The following is a 24674-nucleotide window of genomic DNA, read 5'->3' on the forward strand; positions in this document are numbered from 1 at the left end:
CCCAAGGACAGGGGAGCCAAAGAACCAAAGAACAAGATAGCACAGCCATGACAGTTGGTTGTTATCTGCGTGATTGACCATCACTGCCAACGTGAGAACAGTGATTAATAATCACTTCAAACGTGAGAACAGCATGACAAAGCAAATCCTATAGACTTGAATGAGGATAAATCCTTATAAAAACAGGCCCTGAAGACTTAAGAACTTTGAGTCTGGTTCTGCAACCAACCTCCAGGAGCATCAGATGCGCATCTGACAAGACTCAGCTCCATCCTCATGTCCAGGCCACCTGGCCAGTGACTTGGCAAGAGCAACCTTTAGGCTGGTAACTATAACAATCTTGCAGAACTTGTGTGTGTGGGTGGGTGAATGAATGAGAGAATGAGTGAAACATTATAGCTATTACCAATTGCTTACTCTGACTCTCTTTGTATTCACAATAAACATGGCATCTTGCCTTATCCCGTTTAATAAGGTTTTTCTTTTCTTGGTATAACACCCTGTCACTGAATGCTCTACTCACTGCTGTAGCGCCTCCTTGTGGCCCCTCTGGGAATTAACTCACAACCTGTCTGGCACCCCATGGTGTCTCTCTCTCTCTCTGGAGTGAGTACCCTCTTCATGGCTTGGCCCTCTCCCAGGGCCGGCTCTAGGCAGCAGCAAACCAAGCACATGCTTGGGGTGGCAGAATTCCAGGGGTGGCAGAATTCCAGGGGCGGCATTCCAAGTTTGTTTGTTTTTTTGCTTGGGGCAGCAAAAACCTAGAGCCGGCCCTGCCCTCTCCAGCTAGGTCACTATAGTCCTCCCCTTCTGGGGTATCAAAGTCCCACTGGCTGATCTGTCTCAACGACTCTTCTGCTCCACTGCCCAGGCTGGGCCACTTCCCCAGCAGCTGATAGGGGAACCCAGGCCCGCTCATTACTCTGGGTTACAGCCCAGAGACCCTACACCCAGCAGCCAAGGTCTACACTGTCCCAAAACTTGCTGCTGTTTCCTTGTGCTGCTTCCTACTTCACCTCTATCAGGCCCCTTCTCCAGATACACCTTTCTCTCAGGGCAGGCCCCCAGGACTTCTATTCTCCCCCTGGTTTCCTTCTTTCCCTTTCTAAACCCACAGAATGACTGCTGGCATTCACACTTCCTGGTTTTATAGCAACTCAGCCTGTCCCTGCTCCGCTGAGCTTCATTATCAGCCCAACTCTCCCACAGGTGTATCCTGTCAAGGGTTAATTGGCCCTTTCTCTCTACTCAGGCCTTGTATGGGTTGGACACCCAATCACAGACCCCTTTCCCAACTCTGGGAACCTGACTATAGAAGATAATAACAGGGAAAAAAAGTGATGCTAGTACCTAAGGAATCACATCGCATGGTGTTTTATAGTACAACATTTCCCATGTTTTTTTTATTATGATTTGGTAATTTACCATTTTTATTTTAAAATTCTAGTTCTTTTTATTTTTGCTATAGAACAAGTCTATTCTTTGTTATCAAATGACTTCAGGGGTGTAGGGTTTACTGGGTTGCCACCATAATTTCTTCCATTTCCTTTGATCCATCAATGAAGAGTGCTTTTCTCAATCATTATTTTGCCTCTCTCTTCAGTACTCTCAGGCAGGGCCGGCTCTGGCTTTTTTGCCGCCCCAGGCAAAAAAGCCTCCGGCCGCCCCCCCCCAGCGCGGGGGCGGGGGGGAAGGGCGGCCGGAGCCCTGGGGGGAGGGCGGTGAGCCCCGGCCGGGGCTCCGCTCTCCCCGGCCGCCAGAGTGCCGGGGGGGAGAGCGGCCAGAGCGCCGAGGGGAGGGCGGCGAGCCCCGGCCGGGGCTCCGCTCTCCCCGGCGGCCGGGGGGAGGGCGGCCGGAGCCCTGGGAGGAGGGCGGAGTGCCCGGCCCGGGGGAGGGCGTTGAGCGTGGCCGTGGCCCCGCTCTCCCCGGTGGCGGGAGCGCCGCGCCGCCCCCCTCCAGGTGCCGCCCCAAGCACAAGCTTGGTGGGCTGGTGCCTGGAGCCGGCCCTGCTCTCAGGGCTGGTCTGCATTGGAAAATGTTACCACCTACAGGTGTAGTTATACTGGTAAATTCTCCATGTGGAAACTCTTATTCCAGAATAAAAAAAAAACACACTCTTATACTGGAATCACAATGTCAATGTAGGTGGTTATACCAGGGTAACTATATCTGTTTAAAGTCACACATTAGCTTAGACCAGTGTAACTTTCCTGTGCAGACAGGATCTTAGGCCCAGACCCACCAAGGGACTTAAGTGTTGCAATGCTTAGTGTTGCAACCCCTAACTTTTAGGCATCTAGAAAATCCCTGGAACAGCAAATGGAGCCACAAGGCCTGAGTTAGGTGTTTAGATTTCTTATATAATGAATGGGGAGAGAGATGTACCTAAGAATGGGATCTACAAAAGGTTGCGCCTTCCCATCTAAGCCAGCCAATGGGAGATGCAAATGAGCAGGGTGTACAGCAGGTCCCCGGTATACATCGAGATTGTGTTCTTGAAAAGGGCAACTGTCAAGGTTCCTTCCCCACTCTGAACTCTAGGGTACAGACGTAGGTATCCGCATGAAAGACCCCCTAAGCTTATTTCTACCAGCTTAGGTTAAAAACTCCCCAAGGCACAATTTCTCTTTTATACCTTGGATTAAGTAACGCTGCCACTACCAAGTGATTTAAACAAACATTTAGGGAGGGCCACTTGGAGCCCTACCTTCCCCGAATATCCCCCCAAGCCCCTATACCCCCTTTCCTGGGGAGGCTTGAGAATAATATCCTCACCAATTGGTGCAGGTGAACACAGACCCAAACCCTTGGATCTTAAAACAATGAAAAATCAATCAGGTTCTTAAAAGAAGAATTTTAATTAAAGAAAAGGTAAAAGAATTACTTCTGTAAAATCGGGATGGTAAGTACTTTACAGAATAACAAAAGACTCAAGAACACAGAGGATCTCTCCTCTAGGCAAAACCTTAAAGTTACAAAACCCGGCATAAACCTCCCTCTTACATAAAGGAAAACACAAGCCAAAATAAAAGTAAACTAACGCATTTCCTTGCTAAGTACTTACTAACTTTATAGGAGCTGGATTGCTTGCTTCCTTGATCTGTGTCTGGCAAGCACACAGAACAGACAGACAAAGCCTGTCTCCCCCCACCCCCCGATTTGAAAGTATCTTGTCCCCTTATTGGTCCTTTTGGTCAGGTGTCAGCTAGGTTACCTGAGCTTCTGAACCCTTTACAGGTAAAAGAGGAATTAACCCCTTACAGGGTAAAGAGGGATTTTATGCTACCCTTAGCTATATGTTTATGACACAATGGATACCAAAATGACATATACCGGGGACCCGGCAATGACGGGGGGCGGAGGAGTAGGAGCGATCTGGCTGCCTTTCCCCCCCTCCAGCCAGCCTTGCAAGGGGAGGGCATTGACGCTCTGGCCAGGGACTCCCAGAAAAATGGGGGGTCCCAGAAAAATGTGTGCCCCCACATCCCCACCTGCTCTGCTCCCCCCCCTGTGCTCAGAGCTTGCCCCACTCTGCCCATCCGGCCCTCCTTCCAGGGAGCGGGGTTGAGGTGCAGGAGCTTGCTCCACTCCGCCCAGCACTCCAGCTGGGGCACGGGGGCTTGCCTTGCTCTGCCTGGCGCTCCTGCCGGGGGCAGGGTTGGGGGCTTGCTCCACCTGCCCGGCGCTCCAGCTGGGGAATGGGGTCGGGGCATGGGGGCTTGCTCTGCTCTGCCCCGTGCTCCAGCCAGGGCACGGGGGCTTTCTTCACCTGCCTGGTGCTCCAGCCGAGGAGTGGGGTCAAGGCACGGGGGCTTGGAAGCCCCTGAGCCCCAACCCCACTCCCCAGCAGGAGGGCTGGGCAAGCCCCTGACCCCACTTTGTGGCTGGAGCGCCAGCACTGGGCAAGCCCCCATGCCCTGACCCCGCTTTCCAGCTGGAGCACTGGGCAGGCAGTGTGGGGCAAGCGCTGGGGCAGGAGCAGAGCCGGGACTGGGGGGATGGGCCTGAATATTAAGTGGGTGGGCCGTGGCCCACCTGTGGCTATGCATATCCATCATTCATCAATAGGAGAATGTGTTCCGATTCATGTCAGTCCCGATCGGCATATCCATCGTTTTCAACTTACAGTACAGTACATACTGCAAATGATGGATATGCGGATTGGGACCGACGTGAATCGGAACACCCCTATTGATGAGCGACAGATATGTGAAACAAAGGATAAGGGGGAGACTTATACCAGGGAACCCCTGTATCCTAATTCCTGCCCTGTCACAGTCCAGGTTGCAGGGACATGTCTTTCTCTGCTTGCAATTCACAACTGGGAACCACACTCCTGGAGTTAGGCAGCTTAGGTGCCAAAGTGGTTTCCTGTGAGAATAAGGGGCCTCCCTTACCCCATGCAAGGAGGTGGTGCCCACCTTATAAGTTGTAACTCAGTGGTGGGAGACCTGGGTTCAGTTCTTCCCTCTGTCCGAGAGGGGGGAAAATGTTTCAACAGGTGTGTTTTAACCACCAGACTGATGGGATGTCCAGAGGTGGGTCTCCTTCAATCTCCTGGTGAAGCTGTTCCACGTTGGATAAACACTTAAAGAGTCATTAGGCCAAAAACAGAGAGTTTGAGAATAACTGTAGAGTCTAGTCCTAGGAGAAGAGAAACCCAGCACCCCCCTGCTTCAAGGACTCTTTAGTTATCCAAAGTAGAACAGCTTAAATAGCAGAGACTGACAGTTACCCAAATCCGAATACCCTGTAGCCTGCTGGTTATGGCACTTACCTGAGAGGTGGGGGAGACCCCTATTCAGCTCCTTTCTTCCCACACATCAGATAGAGAGGGGAATTGAATCTGGGTCTCCCACAGCCCAGATGAGTTCTCTAACCACTGGGGTAAAAGTTAGGTGAGCATCATCACTGTCTTCTATAGCCAGAGTCTGAATGGGACCAGATTCAGTTGGCAGCCTCTGAGCACGCCTACCAGATCAGCCTCCACAGGCAGGATTGGTGGCCCTTCAGCTGCCTGGCTTTCAGCTCCTTCCTCATCTGCACTCCAGTGCAGGAATCCCGGAGCTGAGACCCGCCTTGCTGAATTCCCTGCCCCCCCCCTCCATTAAATATGGAGCAATAATAAATGAGTGAGGTGGAGAGGGCCTGATCCTGCATGTGAATTGTCATATTGGTGTCAAGGGGCTGCTGTTGCAACTAAGGTCTGCTGGGCAGAAGGTTGCTGGGGGGGGCTTGCAGTGGGGTGTCTCTGGCTTGAAGCGTCTGCACAGGCAACAGGAAAATGGCACCATTTGGGCTTTTTGCTCCCCCTGCGTTTCCTTTTGTGGAAGGAGCTGGGGTTGGTGTGAAGGAAACGCATGATTTATCAGAACCCAGCTTGACTGAGCTCCCAGAAATCCGCTCCCTGCTCTGGGAGTGCAGGCTCCTCCTCTCAGCGCTGTTGCACCAGTACTTAGCACAACAGCGACCCTGCCGCCGCCTCCCTTTAGCCCACAACAGCTTCCTGCAGCCCCACCCTGAGCCTGCCGCAGACTTTGTACTTAAACGCGTTCATTAAACTCATAGGGTTCATTGCAGCTCCTAAGTATGGAATTTCTCCAAAGGCTGGGACTAGCCTTGTGGGGTAGCCCCGGTCTCTTCCGACCTCAGCTCTTGAGCCAGCCACTCCAGGTAGGTGAGTGCGGGGAAAGTACGGAGCGGCGAGTTCTATGGGCCCGGCTCCACCAATGTATCAGAGCCAGGTCTCTCCCCCGGCCCCACCTGCCACCCTGTGTGCCTCCCCCCAGGCCCGCCTGCTGCCCCCGAGCGATTTAAAAGGACCCGGGCCGCCCCCTCTCTCCCCAGCCTCCAGCGCCAGAAGCACAGCGGGACTAAAACAGCTTCCTGCCCACCCACTCCGCTCCGCGCTGCTCCCCGAACGGCCAGCACGTCTCTGCTGCGGACCCTGTGGGAGGAGGGTGTCTCCCCGATGCCCCTGCCCGTAGCTGCTGCCAGAGGGTGTGTGGGTTGCTTTCGGGAGCCTGTGCTGCCCGAGGTAAGCGCCAACCCCCTGATCCCCTCCTGCACCCCAACCCCCTCCCAGAGCCAGCAACCAAACTCCCTCCCAGAGCCAGACCCCTCACCCCTCCCGCACCCAAACTCCCTCCCAGAGCCTGAACCCCTTTCTGCACCCCAACCCCCTGGTCCAGCCCAGAGCCTACACCCAGCACCCAAACTCCCTCCCAGAGCCTTGGGGGTGGGGGGTGGGACTTGGACCCGTTCTGGGTACCACCAAACATTATCCAAACCTGCTGCTAGTCAGGAAGGTGATGTCTTAATAAACAGCCTCCGGGATCCTGAGATCTGGCAGCCCCTAGGAATCTGCTCCCTGGTGAATGGCCTGAGGGAGGGGTCTGAACTGAGCTGACAGCAATGAGTTGCTACTGGCTCTTTCCAGGATCTGATCAAGGGGACAAACTGGAGGATTCAAGAGGGGAAACAGGGAGGGACAGAAAGGCTCTAGGGAGCCTGGCTGACTGCAGGAGCCCCAGACAATAGCAGCTGTGAAACTGAAAAGAATGTTATAATATCAGAAAGTATACTATTGCATACAGATAATTTGTAAAGTAATGTGAAGTATAGACTGATCCAGTATTACAATTATAAGTTTATTTATTGGAGTGTGCAACATGCACTTGCCACAGATTAACTTTATTTAATACAGACAACCATAACTGATATTATAGAAAAATCAATATACATGAACGTGAGACTAAGGTAAGTACCGGAAAGTGGTTTCCTGCATTGTTCATACTTACAATCTTGCATTATGCATACTCACAACTTTATGGGGAGCATTGAAAATCGAGATGGAAGGGAAAGTAAGTTAAGTCCATCCAAAGGGAGGTCCTGGTTCAGTTTACACTATCTGGGGAATCTGATGAACTGAAGAAACAAGAACTGAGTGTGGTATTTTTTTTAACCTTTTTTATGGTAGCAATAAGGATATATACACCCTTATTTGATCCTTAACCTTGATTATAATAAGGTCCATATATGACCTTTGGGGTGTCCATAATTAAGCATCAACTCTTAATATTCGTGACTGACATCAGTCATTGAATAATAATTTCTATATGTAAATATGGTTTAACTGTCTAGATACTGGATAGCAACCTCATTGCAGAATTCTGCAGTGTGCTGTATCCTTTGTGGTCTCTTGTTTGTCTTTTGAGATTGAGAGTGCAGAATTTATGACCCAGGGTTATCTCTTTAGCTAAATCCCAGCCTTTAGCATAACTACTCCCACAAAGCCTGATACTAATACCACAAGCGCTTAATCATAGGAATCCTAGTAACCCCATTATTTGAACTCTTACTTGCTGTTACAGCTTTCATAACCTCTATTAAACATGCTTGACAAAGGAATTATATGGTACCCAAAACTACAAACGCTCCAAGATCAGGTCACAGGTCAATGGTCAACAAAAGAGACAGTGATTCCTGGAAGAAAATATTATGCAATAAACAGAATATGAATGCAAACCATGCACGTTGTCAAACTGCAATGTATACACATGTGAAAACTTTGACTCATATGACCTAACTCAAATACATTCACCTCCCTCCCTATCAAAATACTTAGGACATTTGTCTATATGTTCATAAAATTTTGAACCTTTAATGAAAATGTTTCATTCATGTTGAAAGCATGTAACAGTTTTCAATTTGTGGCAGACAAATGCTCAACAACTTGAGAACCTGACATCTGAATATGAAACTTATTACCATGGGACATTTCACCAATCTCCGTATACCACTGCACTGATAACGTAGTTGTTGCTAAAGTATGTTTTCACCATAGTCTTGTCCTTGGACTTTTTAGGTGCCCTCTATTCCCATGTGTGTGTGGTAAGTACGGATTGAAAAGTTAACCTTTAAAGTCCACAAAAATGCAAGCCTCCCTTTGGCTGGTCAGATGGAGATGTCACTTATCCTCTCCTCACCCCTAAAACAGGGGAACTACCATCATATTCTGTTACTGTCTTGACCCACAGCAACACTTCTCTGCCTCCCACTGCCCCAGGACTTCTTTGTCTGACACCCAGCAGCACCATTTCCCTGACTGCCCATGCCCCTGCTTCCTGGGGGCTTCTTCTCTGCCCAAGACCCAGCAGCACCACTTGCCAAACTTTGCCCTCCGCTGCCTCTTGCCGCCCTGGGACCCTCTGTCTGCTCTGGGGCCATACATGAAGGCAGGGATCAGTGGCAGGGGAGGTTTCTGTCCTCAGCCCCGAGATTCTCACACAATGCTTTGTCCGCATGCCTACTCTGAAAATTGCTGCACTGGAGGAGCTTCTTGCATCACTGTGACAGCTCCTCCTGCAGACACTACAATCCCATGACCTGCAATCAGCTGTAACAGCTGGCAATGCTGCCTTCCCCTAAGTGTTCAGAGGATACTCCCCCTACCCACCACTAATCCCAGGTTAAAGGAGCTGCCATTTTACCCCACTGTCAGTGACTGGGATGTGAGCCATTGTGCCTAGTGGTTAGAACCAGAGTTAGGCTTATAGTAAGAGCCAGAGTCGCCAGGAATCAGAGCCCAGGGTCAGATCCTGAGTTAGAAGTCAGGCATTGGAGCTAAGGGTCAAGATCATATCACCTAGAGTAAGTCAAGGCAGGAGCAGGAACAAAGGGGGGAATAAGGCAGGAGAAAGGTGGGAATCAAGGCTGGGAACAAGTGGGTGCAGGAGCTACCACAACCATGGGCAATGCTTCAAGCAGCCACTGAACTGCTGCTGCTGGGCTTAAGAGCCAGTCTGCTGACTTTTCCAATCAATCAGTTAGTGTAACCAATTAGGCAGCCTGCTACAGGCCAGCTGTGCTCATTAGGTTGCCTGGAGATAGCATCTGCTGTAGGCCCTGCTTCCACATTGGTTCTGCGGCAGGCCCTGCTTCCAGACTGGCTATGCTGCCAGCCCTGATTCTTGACTGTACCCCTGCTCCCGCCCCCTCATCAAGGGTAGCTCCAAGGGCCTTGGGGCCTAGTTTCTTAGGGTATTTCTGATGGAACTCTTGCAATAGGTCCAAGAAATGGATGTTCTCTACCAGTTTCTAAGAGCATCTGTTCAGACCATAGCCTTCCCAGGCCACCAGGTACTGGACCTTTCCCCTTACTCTTCAAGAGTCAAGGATTCAGTGGACCAAGTAATTCTCCTGCCCACAGATTTGTATGGATGGTGGTGTTGGGATGGAGCAGTTTGGGTATGGATTCTCAATATAGGGCTTTAAAAGTGAGGTGTGAAAGATGGAGAGTATCTTCAAGGATTCAGACAGCTGTAATCTGAAGGCCATTGGATTTACCTGTTCTGTAATCTTGAAGGGGCCCAGTTATTGGTAGTCTAGTTTGGCAAATAGATGTCTCAATTTAAGGTTCTGGGTAGAGAGTCCCTTACTACCAGATTGGGGCAATCTGATCGTCTTGGTCTGAATGGTGTTTATAGGCTTCTTTGGCAGACTGCAAGCATTCCTTGAGCTCCTGGTACACCCAGTGTAAATGGGATGCTAAATCTGTGGTTGCCAGTACTGGGGAAATAACAGGTAAATCAGGGTGGAAATGGGGATGAAAGCCATAGCTTTCAAAGACTGGGCTATGTTGGGTTGAGGCATGGATTGCATTGTTGTATATGAATTTTGCATAGCACAGCAGGGGAAGCCAGTTGTCCTGGTAGTAGCTCAAAAAGCAGCAAAGATTTGATTGACTCTTTCTATTTGCTCATTAGCATGTGGTTGAGAGATAGATGAGGTGAGGCACTCAATGCTAAGGAGACTGAGAATTTCCCACCAAAATCGAGAGATGAACTGGGTCCCCAGTATGATCCATTGGTTACAACGGACATTGTTAGTGGAAGACATTTTCCAGGAAGATTTGAACCATCTCTCCTGCAGTAGGAACGGTATGGCATGGGATGAAGTGCACCATCTTTGTTAGAAGGTAAATAACAGACAAGATTTCGGAGTGTCCCTGGGAGCATGGCAGTTCTGCAATGAAGTCCATCAGTATAGTTGACCAAGGCTGCGGAGGTGTGGGCAGAGGAGACCTACGTCTATGTGTTTAGATCATGGGTTCTTGATATGGGTGCAGTGGTCACAGGACCTTATATAATCCTTGATGTAAATTCAGAAGCTTCCACCAGCAGCTCCTTGAGACTAGAGTCCAGGATCTGAATTGGCCAAAATGGCTCATGTGGCAAATCATGGCATAGTTTCAATTCCTAAATCCTAGATTATCTCTCCAGAACATAAATACAACCCTTGTGATAGAGGAGACGTTCTGTAGTCAGAATTCAGAGCCGGGAATCTGCATCATTCAGGGCTGGTGGATCTGGGTTGTGAATGGGTCATCAGACAGCAGATTTAGGATATCAAACTGCTGTTGATTGTCCCACTGAAAAATTTGGATGCCTTGAACTCAGAGGCAAAGAACCCTTCACCAGTTTTAAGATATTAATCTTTGTGGAACAGGGCATCCTTCTTCGCATTTTTTGGAGTTACCAACTTTCATGCTGTAAATAAAGCACCTGGCTTTCACAATAAGCCAAAAACCAAGCTAATCCCGTTTCGAAACAAGGCCAAAATAAGCCAATCCCTAATGTGACTGGACCCCCGGTGTGCACCCTTGCAGTCTGGGACTGTGGGTCTGCTGTGCACCCCTGAACTCTCTCCCTCCTTGCGCCTCCTTGCCCCTCAACCTCCTGTCGTGCCGTTCTGCAGCCCACACAGTCCAGGAGCACGTCACTCATGTTGCCCCCCCACTCACCTGCACGTCACCACACACAGGCAGGCACGCAGGGAGGTGATGCAGCAGTTGGAGCCAAATGGCAATCACCAGTCGAGCTTTCTGATTGGCTGGGCCCGGGCAGGGAGCCAATTAAAAAAAAAAAAGAGGCTACAAGCCAACCCGCAACTCCGAAGCCAAGTAAGCCTAAAACAAGCCAAATATTTGTGGATTTTTTTTCCGCAATTTTGGTAACAGTCTGTAGGTACTCCAGATTCTTGTGGTCCGCTAAGACTTGAACTGGGAATCAGGATCTTTATAGGCTGGTCACCACTTCTCAAAAGTTATCTTGATCACCAGTAGCTCCTTGTCTGAAATATCAAAGGGTTTTTTTCCACCAGGGTTAGCTTCCAGGAATAAAACACACAGTGGTGGAGTTGGTGCAGATGCCTGCATGTTGAGATAATACTGTGCCTATGGCAAAGTTCAAGGCATTGACCTCAGTCACAAATGGTTTAGTGAGATCTGGGCGAATCAGGGTGGGTGCTGAGGTGAATGACTTCTTCAGTCAATCAGAAACTTACTGAGGGTATGTCTACACTACGAAATTAGGTCGAATTTATAGAAGCCGGTTTTATAGAAATCGGTTGTATGCAGCCGATTGTGTGTGTCCCCACATAAAATGCTCTAAGTGCATTAAGTCGGCGGACCGCGTCCACAGTACCGAGGCTAGCGTCGACTTCCGGCGCATTGCACTATGGGTAGCTATCCCACAGTTCCCGCAGTCTCCGGCGCCCATTGGAATTATGGGTTGAGATCGCAATGCCCGAATGATGCAAAACAGTGCCGCGGGGGGTTCTGGGTACGTTGCGTCAGGCCCCTCCCCCTCCGTCACAGCAACGGCAGACAATAGATTCGCGACTTTTTACCTGGGTTACCTGTGCAGACAACATACCACGGCAAGCATGGAGCCCGCTCAGCTCAGCTCACCGTCACCATATGTCATCCGGGTGCTGGCAGATGTGGGACTGCATTGCTACACAGCAGCAGCAGCTAACTGCCTTTTGGCGGTAGACGGTGCAGCATGACTGGTAGCCTTCATCGGCGATCTGGGTGCTGGTAGCTGTGGGGCTGGCAGCCATAGGGCTGCATTGCACCAGCCCCTTACCTTTTGCCTTTTGGCAGTAGATGGTTTATTACGACTGGTAACCGTCCTCGTCGGACAATGATGGCTATCAGTCATAGTATATTATTTTCTGCCAAGTATTGTCTGCTAAGCACCCAGAAGAGGCCGAGGGCGATCTGGGTGCTGGCAGACATGTGGCTGGCACACGTGGGGCTACATTGCTACACAGCAGCAACCCCTTGCCTTTTGGCAGTAAATAGTATATTATGATTGGTATCCGTCATCATCATACTGGCAAGCGCCCAGTATTTGCTGCCAAGCACCCAGAAAATGCCGAGGGCTATCAGTCATGCTGCACTGTCGTCTTAAGATGTAAAAAATAGATTTGTTCTGTATTCATTTCCTTCCCCCCTCCCTCCGTCAAATCAACGGCCCGCTAAACCCAGGCTTAGGAGTTCAATCTCTGGGGGGGGGGGGGTATTCTGTGTGACAGTTGTTTGTATTTCTCCCTGATACACAGCCACCTTTCTTGATTTTAATTCCCTGTACCTGTACGCCATGTCGTCACTCGCCCCTCCCTCCCTCCCTCCCTCCTTCCCCTGGTCTTTCAGATACTAGTTTCGCGCCTTTTTTCAGACCAGACGCCATAGCTAGCACTGGGATCATGGATCCCGCTCAGATCACCGCGGCAATTATGAGCACTATGAACAACACGCGCATTGTCCTGGAGTATATGCAGAGCCACGACATGCCAAAGCAAAACCGGGACCAGCCGAGGAGGAGGCGATTGCAGCGCGGCGACGAGAGTGATGAGGAAATGGACATGGACCTAGACCTCCCACAAGGCACAGGCCCCAGCAATGTGGAAATCATGGTGTTCCTGGGGCAGGTTCATGCTGTGGAATACCGATTCTGGGCCCGGGAAACAAGCACAGACTGGTGGGACCTCATCGTGCTGCAGGTGTGGGACGATTCCCAGTGGCTGCGAAACTTTCGCATGCGTAAGGGCACTTTCATGGAACTTTGTGACTTGCTTTCCCCTGCCCTGAAGCGCCAGAATACCAGGATGAGAGCAGCCCTCACAGTTGAGAAGCGAGTGGCGATAGCCCTGTGGAAGCTTGCAACGCCAGACAGCTATCGGTCAGTCGGGAATCAATTTGGAGTGGGCAAATCTACTGTGGGGGCTGCTGTGATCCAAGTTGCCAGGGCAATGAGAGACCTGGTGATATCAAGGGTAGTGACTCTGGGAAACGTGCAGGACATAGTGGATGGCTTTGCTGCAATGGGATTCCCTAACTGTGGTGGGGCGATAGATGGAACCCATATCCCTATCTTGGCACCGGAGCACCAAGCCACCGAGTACATAAACCGCAAGGGGTACTTCTCAATGCTGCTGCAAGCCCTGGTGGATCACAAGGGACGTTTCACCGACATCAACGTGGGCTGGCCGGGAAGGGTACATGATGCTCGCGTCTTCAGGCACTCTGTTCTGTTTCGAAAGCTGGAGGAAGGGACTTTCTTCCCGGACCAGAAAATAACCGTTGGGGATGTTGAAATGCCTATCGTGATCCTTGGGGACCCAGCCTACCCCTTAATGCCATGGCTCATGAAGCCGTACACAGGCAGCCTGGACAGGAGTCAGGACCTGTTCAACTACAGGCTGAGCAAGTGCCGAATGGTGGTGGAATGTGCATTTGGGCGTTTAAAAGCGCGCTGGCGCAGCTTACTGACTCGCTCAGACCTTAGCGAAAAGAATATCCCCATTGTTATTGCTGCTTGCTGTGCGCTTCACAATATCTGTGAGAGTAAGGGGGAGACATTTATGGCGGGGTGGGAGGTAGAGGCAAATTGCCTGGCCGCTGATTACGCGCAGCCAGACACCAGGTCGGTTAGAGCAGCACAGCAGGGCGCGGTGCGCATCAGAGAAGCTTTGAAAACTTGTTTTGTAACTGGCCAGGCTACGGTGTGAAACTTCTGTTTGTTTCTCCTTGATGAAATCTCCGCCCCCCCACCCACCCGGTTAACTCTACTTCCCTGTAAACCAACCACCCCACCCTCCCCTACCCTCCCCCCTTCAAGCACCACTTGCAGAGGCAATAAAGTCATTGTTACTTCACATTCATGAATTCTTTATTAATTCAGCACACAACTAGGGGGATAATTGCAAAGGTAGCCCGGGATGGGTGGGGGAGGAGGGAAGGAAAAGGACACACTGCAGTTTAAAACTTTAAAACTTTAACACTTATTGCTCGGGAAATCATCTAGGGTGGAGTGACTGGGTTTCCGGAGGCCCCCCCACCGTGTTCTTGGGCGTCTGGGTGAGGAGGCAATGGGACTTGGGGAGGAGGGCTGTTGGTTACACAGGGGCTGTAGCGGCGGTCTCTGCTCCTGCTGCCTTTCCTGCAACTCAACCATACGTAGGAGCATATCAGTTTGATGCTCCAGCAGCCGGAGCATCGACTCTTGCCTTCTGTGTGCAAGCTGACGCCACCTCTCCTCTTCAGCCCGCGATTCAGCATGCAACTTCTCCTCTTCAGCCCGCGATTCAGCACGCCACCTCTCCTCTCGCTCATATTGGGCTTTTCTAAAATCAGTAATTGACTGCCTCCACGCATTCTGCTGTGCTCTGTCAGCGTGGGAGGCAGTCTGTAGTTCAGTAAACATTTCATCACGCGTCCTTTGCTTCCGCTTTTGAATATTCACTAGCCTCTGTGAAGGAGAAACATTTGCAGCTGGTGGAGGAGAAGGGAGAGGTGGTTAAAAAAGATACATTTTAGAGAACAATGGGTACACTCTTTCACGTTAGATTTTGCTGTTCACATCACACAGCACATGTGCTTTCGTTACAAGGTCGCATTTTTCCTCTTCTATTGAGAGCCTGCAGGTTTGGTGTGAGAGATCACTCATGCAGTGCCAGGCCACAGATTTCAGGTTGCAGGCAGCCATGGTAAGACACAGTCTTTTGGCTTTTTTAACCTTGTTAACATGTGGGGGTGGTTTAAAACAGTACTGCTCTCATTAACCATACCAAGCACCCGTTGGGTTGGCCATTTAAAATGGGTTTGCAATGTAAAAGGAGGGGCTGCGGTTTCAGGGTTAACATGCAGCACAAACCCAACTAACTCCCCTCCCCCACACACCCAATTCTCTGGGATGGTCACTTCACCCCTCCCCCCCCACCGCGTGGTTAACAGCGGGGAATATTTCTGTTCAGCAGAGCAGGAAGGGGCACCTCTGAATGTCCCCTTAATAAAATCGCCCCATTTCAACCAGGTGACCGTGAATAATATCACTCTCCTGAGGATAACAAAGAGCAATAAGGAATGGATGTTGTCTGCATGCCAGCAAACACCGGGACCATACGCTGCCATGCTTTGTTATGCAATGATTCCAGACTACGTGCTACTGGCCTGGCGTGGTAAAGTGTCCTACCATGGCGGACGGGATAAGGCAGCCCTCCCCAGAAACCTTTTGCAAAGGCTTTGGGAGTACATGAAGGAGAGCTTTCTGGAGATGTCCCTGGAGGATTTCCGCTCCATCCCCATACACGTTAACAGACTTTTCCAGTAGCTGTACTGGCCGCGATTGCCAGGGCAAATTAATCATTAATCATTAAACACGCTTGCTTTTAAACCATGTGTAATATTTACAAAGGTACACTCACCAGAGGTCCCCTGTGTGCCCACAGGGTCTTGGGTGAGTTCGGGGGTTACTGGTTCCAGGTCCAGGGTGATAAACATATCCTGGCTGTTGGGGAAACCGGTTTCTCCGCTTCCTTGCTGCTGTGAGCTATCTATATTATCTCCATCCTCATCTTCCTCGTCCCCCAAACCCGCTTCCCTGCGTGATTCTCCAGTGAGGGACTCATAGCACACGGTTGGGGTAGTGGTGGCTGCACCCCCTAGAATGGCATGCAGCTCCGCGTAGAAGCGGCATGTTTGCGGCTCAGCCCCGGACCTTCCGTTTGCTTCTCTGGCTTTGTGGTAGGCTTGCCTTAGCTCCTTAATTTTCACGCGGCACTGCTGTGCGTCCCTGTTATGGCCTCTGTCCTTCATGGCCTTGGAGACCTTTTCTAATATTTTGCCATTTCGTTTACTGCTTCGGAGTTCGGCCAGCACAGATTCATCTCCCCATATGGCGAGCAGATCCCGTACCTCCCGTTCGGTCCAGGCTGGAGCTCTTTTGCGATCCTGGGACTCCATCACGGTTACCTGTGCTGATGAGCTCTGCGTGGTCACCTGTGCTCTCCACGCTGGGCAAACAGGAAATGAAATTCAAACGTTCGCGGGGCTTTTCCTGTCTACCTGGCCAGTGCATCTGAGTTGAGAGTGCTGTCCAGAGCGGTCACAATGAAGCACTGTGGGATAGCTCCCGGAGGCCAATAACGTCGAATTCCGTCCACACTAACCCAATTCCGACCCCCTAAGGCCGATTTTATCGCTAATCCCCTCGTCGGAGGTGGTGTAAAGAAACCGGTTTAAAAGGCCCTTTAAGTCGAAAGAAAGGGCTTCGTCGTGTAAACGTGTCCAGGCTAAATTCGAATTAACGCGGCTAAAGTCGACCTAAACTCGTAGTGTAGACCAGGCCTGAGTCTCCGTCAACTAGGCAAACCAGGACCCCTTTTTCAGGAGCATCATTATGGGTGCAACCAGGTTAGATAATCCTTTAATAAATTGTTCGTAGAAATTGGTGAACACCAGGAATTGCTGCACCTCACAAACATCCTTCTGAGCTGATACAGTGACTCACTAGAAAGCATCGTTTGGTTTTAACCATACCTATCTCTTTTTCTCTTGCTTAGAATCACTTAAATCTCTGTTCTTTATTAATAAACTTATTCTTAGTTTTACTATAAACCATCTCACTGTAGTTATATTAAAGTAAAATGTGAGTCTTCCGCTAATCTAACAAGCTGGTGTGTGCTCTGTCTCTTTGGAGGCAGGAAACTTAATAATATCTGTGACAGTCCAGTGAGAGGGACTGGACGCTGCAGGGAGATGTTTCTAGGGAACTTGGGAACTGGGTTTCACTGATCATTACCCACAAGGCAAGGTTTGGACTGGCAGTGTCGAGGAGTTTGCTGGAGAGGCAAACAGACAGATGTGGTAGGAAGCTGATACACAGTCTAAGCTCTAGTAAAGATTACTCTTGCTAAAGCACAGGGGTAATACAGTGGTTTACAGTTCTTGTGCCCAGAGCAGAATGCCATACGAGCAGTCACAGCTCTGCCCAGGGTTCACATCTACTAAACTAAGGTGCAGGGGAGAAGAGGAGCACCAAATCAACTGGTGTGATGGCATCCAGGAAAGTAACTTAGAATATCAAGCCTGGCCTCAGTGCACCCACCAGATTAGTGTCCTGTGGAAGTGCTTTCACATACCTCTGTAGTGCACTATGCCCCATGATACATTGTGAAATCCATAGTGGAATCCCTGAATTCATCTAGTTAAATGCCAGTTCATATAAGGGTCCCACAGTCACTGAATGAATCAAAAAGTGCCTCAAAGCATCAATTCATCCATTGGATTCCAACGCTGTAACAGAGGAAGGAGCAACCTTCCTCTCCCCAGGTGTATAAATATTAAACTGTATATATCCAACAATATGCATTAATCATACTCCACTTATTCTGCACAGCTGCTTTATTAAGATGCCTTCCAGGGAACCAGTTAAACCAAATTATGTCATGACTGCTGTCACACCATAAGTTAGGCTGACACTGAGTTTCCATTATAAGCCTGAAATTGGACTATATGGTGGATAGAAAGCTGGCTAGATCATCGGGCTCAATGGGTAGTGATCAATGACTCCAGGTCTAGTTGGCAGCCGGTATCAAGTGGAGTGCCGCAAGGGTCAGTCCTGGGGCTGGTTTTGTTCAATAGCTTCATTAATGATCTGGAGGATGGCGTGGACTGCACCCTCAGCAAGTTTGCAGATGACACTAAACTGGGAGGAGTGATAGATACGCTGGAGGGTAGGGATGGAATACACAGGGACCTAGACAAATTAGAGGATTGTGCCAAAAGAAATCTGATGAGGTTCAACAAGGACAAGTGCAGAGTCCTGCACTTAGGACGGAAGAATCCCATGCACTGCTACAGATTAGGGACCGAGTGGCTAGGCAGCAGTTCTGCAGAAAAGGACTTAGGGGTTACAGTGGACGAGAAGCTGGATATGAGTCAACAGTGTGCCCTTGTTGCCAAGAAGACTAACAGCATTTTAGGCTGTATAAGTAGGAGCATTGCCAGCAGATCAAGGGACGTAATCATTCCCCTCTATTCGGCATTGGTGAGGCCTCATCTGGAGTACTGTGTCCAGTTTTGGGCCCCACACCACAAGACACTCACTCACTCATGCCCGTCACCCCAATCGGGATATGGGCCGCCAACCACAGATCTCCAGAGTCCTTTATCCTGGGCCATTTGCTCTAGCTGGTTCCAGGTATAGCCCATTTTTATGCTATCAGCCTGAAGGTCGCGTCGCCAGGTGTTTCTCCTCATCTCTGCTGCGACCTGCGCCGTCTTTCTTAACTCGTACATGGTCCTCATGTTCCATGTACCGATGGTAATCCTCCTGGTTGCAAGAAGGGTAATCGGCTTAGTGGCTTCCTCACGACTTTCACCACCCGGCGTCATGCGTCTTCGAGTTGAAGACCCTTCTTTTTCCAGGGTAAAAGTCTCTGTTATCTCTATTGTTGGCGTTTCTGTAGCAAGTTGATTTTTTACGGGGTGGAGTTGCTAGCCCCACGCCCAACCCTCCTCCTTTATCCTGACTTGGGACAGGCAGATGGCCCCAAAGGACCTCTCTGGTGGAGTTACACCACAAGAAGGATGTGGAAAAATTGGAAAGAGTCCAGCGGAGGGCAACAAAAATGATTAGGGGGCTGGAGCACATGATTTATGAGGAGAGGCTGAGGGAACTGGGATTATTTAGTCTGCAGAAGAGAAGAATGAGGGGGGATTTGATAGCTGCATTCAACCACCTGAAAGGGTGTTCCAAAGAGGATGGATCTAGACTGTTCTCAGTGGTACCAGAACAAGGAGTAATGGTCTCAAGTTGCAGTGGGGGAGGTTTAGGTTGGATATTAGGAAAAACTATTTCCCGAGGAGGGTGGTGAAGCACTGGAATGGGTTACCTAGGGAGGTGGTGGAATCTCCTTCCTTGGAGGTTTTTAAGGTCAGGCTTGACAAAGCTCTGTCTGGGATGATTTATTTGGGGATTGGTCCTGCTTTGAGCAGGAGGTTGGACTAGATGACCTCCTGAGGTCTCTTCCAACCCTGATATTCTATGATTGTGCCCTCCCCTAGTGCCCATCCAGAGAAAAGTTATATCAGCTTCAACGTTTGGTAAATTAGATCTGGAGTTGAGGTAGTGAGCAACTCCATTTTTCGGGTGTCATAATTCAGGAGCCCCTTCTTCAATTCCTTTGAGTTTGGTAGAAAAATTCTACTTTGGTTTATGTTGAGGCCAATATTAATTTGTGTGGATTTTGCAGAGGGCCTTAAAATCAGACTGGTAGTGGATGGCTGCCACCACCCCATAATATATTGCACTTATGTAAAAAATCACAGCATTGTGTTGTGTTTTGTTCTTTTTTCCAGTTATCTAAACCAAACTTCTAGGAAGATGAAGTTTTTTTCCATCTCCCATGCCATGTTGTGTTCACCTCTGCCTTGTTGCATAATTTTCTTCATTGCTCTCCATGTTCACAAGTTGGATTCAGGTAAGAATTTCTTCAATTCAGGCATCTAATTTCCAGTTTTAGGCACCACTGCAATCTACAAACCTCCCACTTGGCTTCTACCTAACCTTGTAGGTGACTAAACTCACTCAGCAGCTATATTTCCACTCTAAAAGTTCCCTAGCCACCTATGTATGTTTCTGGCTCTGGGCATGTGCACAGCTAACTCACTCTAGGCATCCTGACCCCTATCTCCTGCCTAAATCCCAGTACAATCCATGAAATGGAGGAAGATAGATGAAGGAGAGCCTTATGAGAAGGGTTTGCACAGGGATCTGCCACCTCTCAGGGGAGTGCCCTAAACACTGGGCTCTAAAGCATTCTGATATGGGTCTCTCTCCACCTCTCCTATTGAAGTTGTTCCACTTTAATTGAGTAATTAAATATTAACTGGTCCAGGGAAAGAGCAAGAATCAGGAGCGGCGCCAGGGTTTTTGCCGCCCTAGGCGGCAGCGCTCCTCCTCTGAGCATTCAGGGGGCCTGGGGTCTTCGGCGGCGGGGGTACTTCTGCTCCGCGTCTTCGGGGCACTTCGGTGGCGGGTCCCGGAGCGAATGAAGGACCCACCTCCGAATTTCCGCCAAAGATCTGGAGCGGAAAGTCCCCCCGCTGCCAAATTTCCGCCGAGGGTGGCAAAATGCCGCCCCCCAAATCCTGCCACCCTAGGCGACCGCCTAGGGTTGCCTAGTGGAAGCACCGGCCCTGGCAAGAATGACACTATAGCTCAGTGGTTAGGGCACTGACCTGACAGGTGGCAGATCCCCATGCTAATCCCTTCTCCTAATCAGGGCAGAGGGAGCACTGAACTGGAGGTATCCCACATCTCAGCTGAATACCCTAAATATTGAGCTAAAGGTTATAAAGGTAGGTCACCTTTCTCCCTCACCGCCTTGTGTGGAGTGAGGCAGGCATCTAACTCATTATCGGAAGAAATGACCTAGGTGCCTAAGCCACCTGACTGCAGAAGTCGGGTTCCCATTTGTGGATCAATAGGCAAGATAGGCACCTCCCTGCAGCCTGAACTTAAGTGCCAAACTTGGTGAGAGGGGCAGGAGACAGAACACACCCTTCCTATCGGTATCTCCCATTGGTTAGTTTAGGCAGTTCCCTGCCCAGCATGCTGGCTTTTGTGTATCCTATTCTTAGGAGCCTGTCTCTCTCCATTCATTGTATAGGGCGCCTGGGCACCTAAATCAGACTTTGTGAATCACACTGTTGTTCCAGTGGTTTTCTAGGCACTTAAAAGTTAAGTGTTGCAATGCTCACTGTGGCAATGCCTAAACCTTATGTGGATTTGGGTCCCAGTGAATTGCTCTTCTTTGATCACATCCATTCCCATTGTTCTGGAAGCAGGCAAGGAGCATGAGTCATGATTACATTACCCCATCAGTCTACTTGAATCTTTCATCCTCCCTCTGTTTAATTCCTGCTATTTTCCTTAAGAATATTTCTGTTATAGTTTGGGTTAAACTGCATTGAAGTTGGTGGGTGTAACCATCAACCTTTATTTAAAATAGAAACCATTCAGTTCCCTTTTGAATAATCCTGATCTGGGCCTGGGCACAAGCATGGAATGTTGGGTACAAGCATGGAATGTTGGGTACAAGCATGGATGCTTTGTCCAGACAGCGTTGTGGGGGAGCTAATTGCAAATACTGCCATAATCAGAAGAGCAAGAAATTGGTTGCTCAGAGTCTATGTGCTCAGGAAGAGATGTCTTTCTCCTCTCTTCCCATAACTTGCAGAAGTGCAAATGTTCATGGTTCATCCACAGAACAGATGATGTAGGACTGCAGGAATGAACGCCAGAGGAAACAAAAACTTCCCAAAGAAAGGATGCTGATCTGAGAATAGTGCATGATTGGAAAATCAATTGGCAAACACAGTCACCCTGGAATATAGTGTCCCCTCACAATAAAAGTTTTCTGGACATAGTGGAAAAACTTGGAATTTTAAGGATGAAATCAGGGCCGGCTCTAGGCACCAGCAAAACAAGCAGGTGCTTGGGGCAGCACATTTGCAGGGGGCGGCATTCCAGCCATCCTTTTTTTTTTTTTTTTTTTTTTTTTAAACTCACTTCCTCCCCTCTCGCAACGCTGCAGAAGCGGAGAACCCATGGGACCCTGGGAGCTGTAGTTCCTTGCCTAGCTCCCTGCCTATAGAGCCAGCCCTGGAGCAGGGAAAGAACTACATTTCCCAGCAATCCCTTGGCAGCTATCAACAGGAAAGGGAGGGGGAGGGAGTGAGGTAGCTGAGCCATGCTGCAGCTTGCTGTGAATGGAGAGCTGGCTGCTAGAACGGGGTGGCACTGTGAGTGGGGGACAAGTGTGCCCAGCCCAAGGAGTAGAAGGCTTTGCCCCAGATATCCCCTTCAGAAGACTTCCCCAGACTGGATTAGGGATACTGGTGTGACCTCACCTTGCAGCCCCCAAAGAAGGAATTGGGTGGACTAAAGGGACAGTGCACCTCTCTATCTGAAGCCTAGCAAGGGAGGTACGTGGATCCCACTAGAATTTAAAAAGAAAAGTAAGGGAGGGGAGGCTCTACTAGGACCTGGGCAGCTTTAGATACAGTACCAGGCACGTAGGAGGATTTCCACTTCTGAGCCATGGAAGCAGAAATTGACTTTTCCTTTCCAGATATAGCTAATATTCAGAAAGGGAATCTAGCACCTGCCTTCCAGATTTGAACACCCTCAAAATTCAGGAGTGCTCAAGCTCAATTTGGGCAGCTGTTACTTCATTTCTCCCAAATCAAATATACTGATCCACTGTAACTTGCTGTAGAAAAAGTAGGATAAAATTGAGCAAGAAATGCTTCCCAGTGGTTATTAGGACTGAAATTGCTATTTTCAACAGCCATTGCTTTTTTTTTTTTTTCCAGTTTTATTTGTTTAAAAGGAATACAGTGATTGCATTGGCAAATTCCCCCTAGAAACAAAGAGTGGAACAAAAGGATAATAAAGGCACCTCAACTTTTCCTCATTTATGTAGGACAGTCTTACAATATGCATCCAGACATCCTCCAATCACACAAGCTGAAAATTGTTCCACTTTACTGCAGTTCTGTAACCATATGGGAACCAATCCTGTCTGTGTTCTGTGCACATCCAAAATTCCTGCTGAATGACCCGCCCTGGGAGCGAGTTACCAGTGACCCAGGGCTGGGACAGCAGGAGGGTGCAGGTTGGGGGGGGGGGAGAGCCCAGGGCTGGGGCAGCAAGGAGCGGGGGGGAGCCCAGGGCTGGGGTGGGGGCAGCCAAAATTTTTTTGCTTGGGGCGGCAAAAAACCTAGAGCCGGCCCTGGATGAAATATTGTATAGGAGGTGGGAGAAACCAGCAGGTGATGGGTACAGGTACCAGCTGGTTGTACCAGATACACTGAAAAAGGAGGTTCTGAGTTTACAGTCATGACTGTAAAACTACTTGACATTTTGGGGCTGCAAAAACCTTAGCCAAGCTAAGAGAGAAATTCCATAGGGTGAAATGAAGGTGGAGTGTAGAAAATTGGTGCAGAAAATGTAAAGATTCTGTTGTAACAAAGGATCCCACCAAGAGTGGGGGAGCTTCTATCTCATGCGGGCATCAATGGTGCACTGCCATTTATATTCTTGGGCCCTTGCCTGAGACAGAGGCTAGCAATCAATATTTGCTGGTAGCTACAGACTGCGTAGACTGTCGGTCCTTCATCAGTTAAGACCGAGCCGATCACAACACGTCTTCCAATCTTCTCTTGCTCTGGCCATCCTTTGCCATGTTTGTTCATATATCCTTGTTAAGAAATCATCCCACCTCTTTGGAGGCCGACCGCATGGCCGTTTCAGTTCTCGCGGATACCACTCAGATATAGCTGCAGTCCATCTGTTGTCACTGAGTCGGGCCACATGTCCTGCCCATCGCATTTTGCTGAGCCTGCTTTCGACAACAACATCTCGGACTCCAGACTGCTGCCTAATTATTTCATTGGGGATGCGATCGCGGAGCAAAATGCCCAAAAATGTTCGTTCCATTGCCCTCTGTGTGACAGACAGTTGATGTTCTTCAGCGACCATGTTTCGCTGCCATATAGCATTGCTGGAAGCTCAGTCGAGTTAAAAAGATTCACATGAGTTGTTTTGCTGATCCTTGGAGGATGTCGCTGTATGCGCACCATCCAGCTTTTTTTCTGCATGACAGTTCGCCTTTCTGATCGTGGCGCATGTTGACTTCTTGGCCCAAATAAACGTATTTGTCGGCCTCTTGGATCTGCTCTCCTCCAAGAGTTATTTGGGTTCTTGGCAGAACATCTGATCTCATATATTTTGTTTTCGACTGGTTCATTTTTAATCCAACTTGACTACTTTTCGCGTTCAGTTCTTTAAGCATTCTCTCAAGCTGGACTGTATTTTCAGCTATCAGCACTATATCATCTGCGAACCTGAGATGGTTTAGCCGCTAGCCATTGATATTAATCCCGCCTTTCAGGTCTGCTCGTCAAAAGACCAATTCAAGACAGGCTGTGAATAATTTTGGTGAAACTGTATCTCCTTGTTTCACACCTTTCTCGATGAGGATTCGGAGGGGAGTATTGAACAGCGATATATCCGTGCTGCAGCCAGAGTTCGCTTCCTTTAATAATGTGATATATTTTGCGCTGATGCCCTGTTCTGAAAGAGCTTCAAGAACGGCGTTAGTCGCCATGCTATCAAACGCCTTCTCGTAGTCCATGAAGGTAATGCACAAAGGGAACTTGTATTCCCTTGAACTCTCTAGTAGTTGGTTTAGAGTGAAGATGTGGTCTATCGTGCTGTAATTTCTTCGAAAACCAGCCTGCTCTCTAGGTTGCTGTTCATCCAGGTTTCGCGACAGTCTATTTGTTATTATTTTGGTGAACAACTTATAGATATGCGAAAGCAGGCAGATCGGGTGATAGTTCTTTAGATTTTCTCGATCGCCTTTCTTATGCAGAAGATGGTATTGGACTCTTTCCATCTGGATGGTATCTTCTGGATTTCCAGGTAACGGCTGAACCTTTGGGCGAGAGCTTTCCAGAGTTCCTGACCTCCCGC

General features: G+C 49.3%; 1 protein-coding gene and 1 pseudogene across 1 annotated transcript in view; both read left to right on the forward strand.

Annotated features, from left to right (window-relative positions):
* Positions 1 to 24674, forward strand: part of LOC135887580 (zinc finger protein 420-like) — a 411396-nt pseudogene that overhangs the window by 212065 nt on the left and 174657 nt on the right.
* The window catches only part of LOC135887682 (butyrophilin subfamily 1 member A1-like), a 47135-nt gene continuing 41960 nt past the window's right edge, over positions 19500 to 24674 (forward strand). The window contains exon 1 of the mRNA XM_065415409.1: positions 19500 to 19611. Within this exon, the coding sequence (XP_065271481.1) occupies positions 19591 to 19611 (21 nt within the window). The 5' untranslated portion in view covers positions 19500 to 19590. The remainder of the gene's footprint in view (positions 19612 to 24674) is intronic.

The sequence above is a fragment of the Emys orbicularis genome, chromosome 13, assembly GCF_028017835.1.
Source record: "Emys orbicularis isolate rEmyOrb1 chromosome 13, rEmyOrb1.hap1, whole genome shotgun sequence".
Lineage (NCBI taxonomy): Eukaryota > Metazoa > Chordata > Testudines > Emydidae > Emys > Emys orbicularis.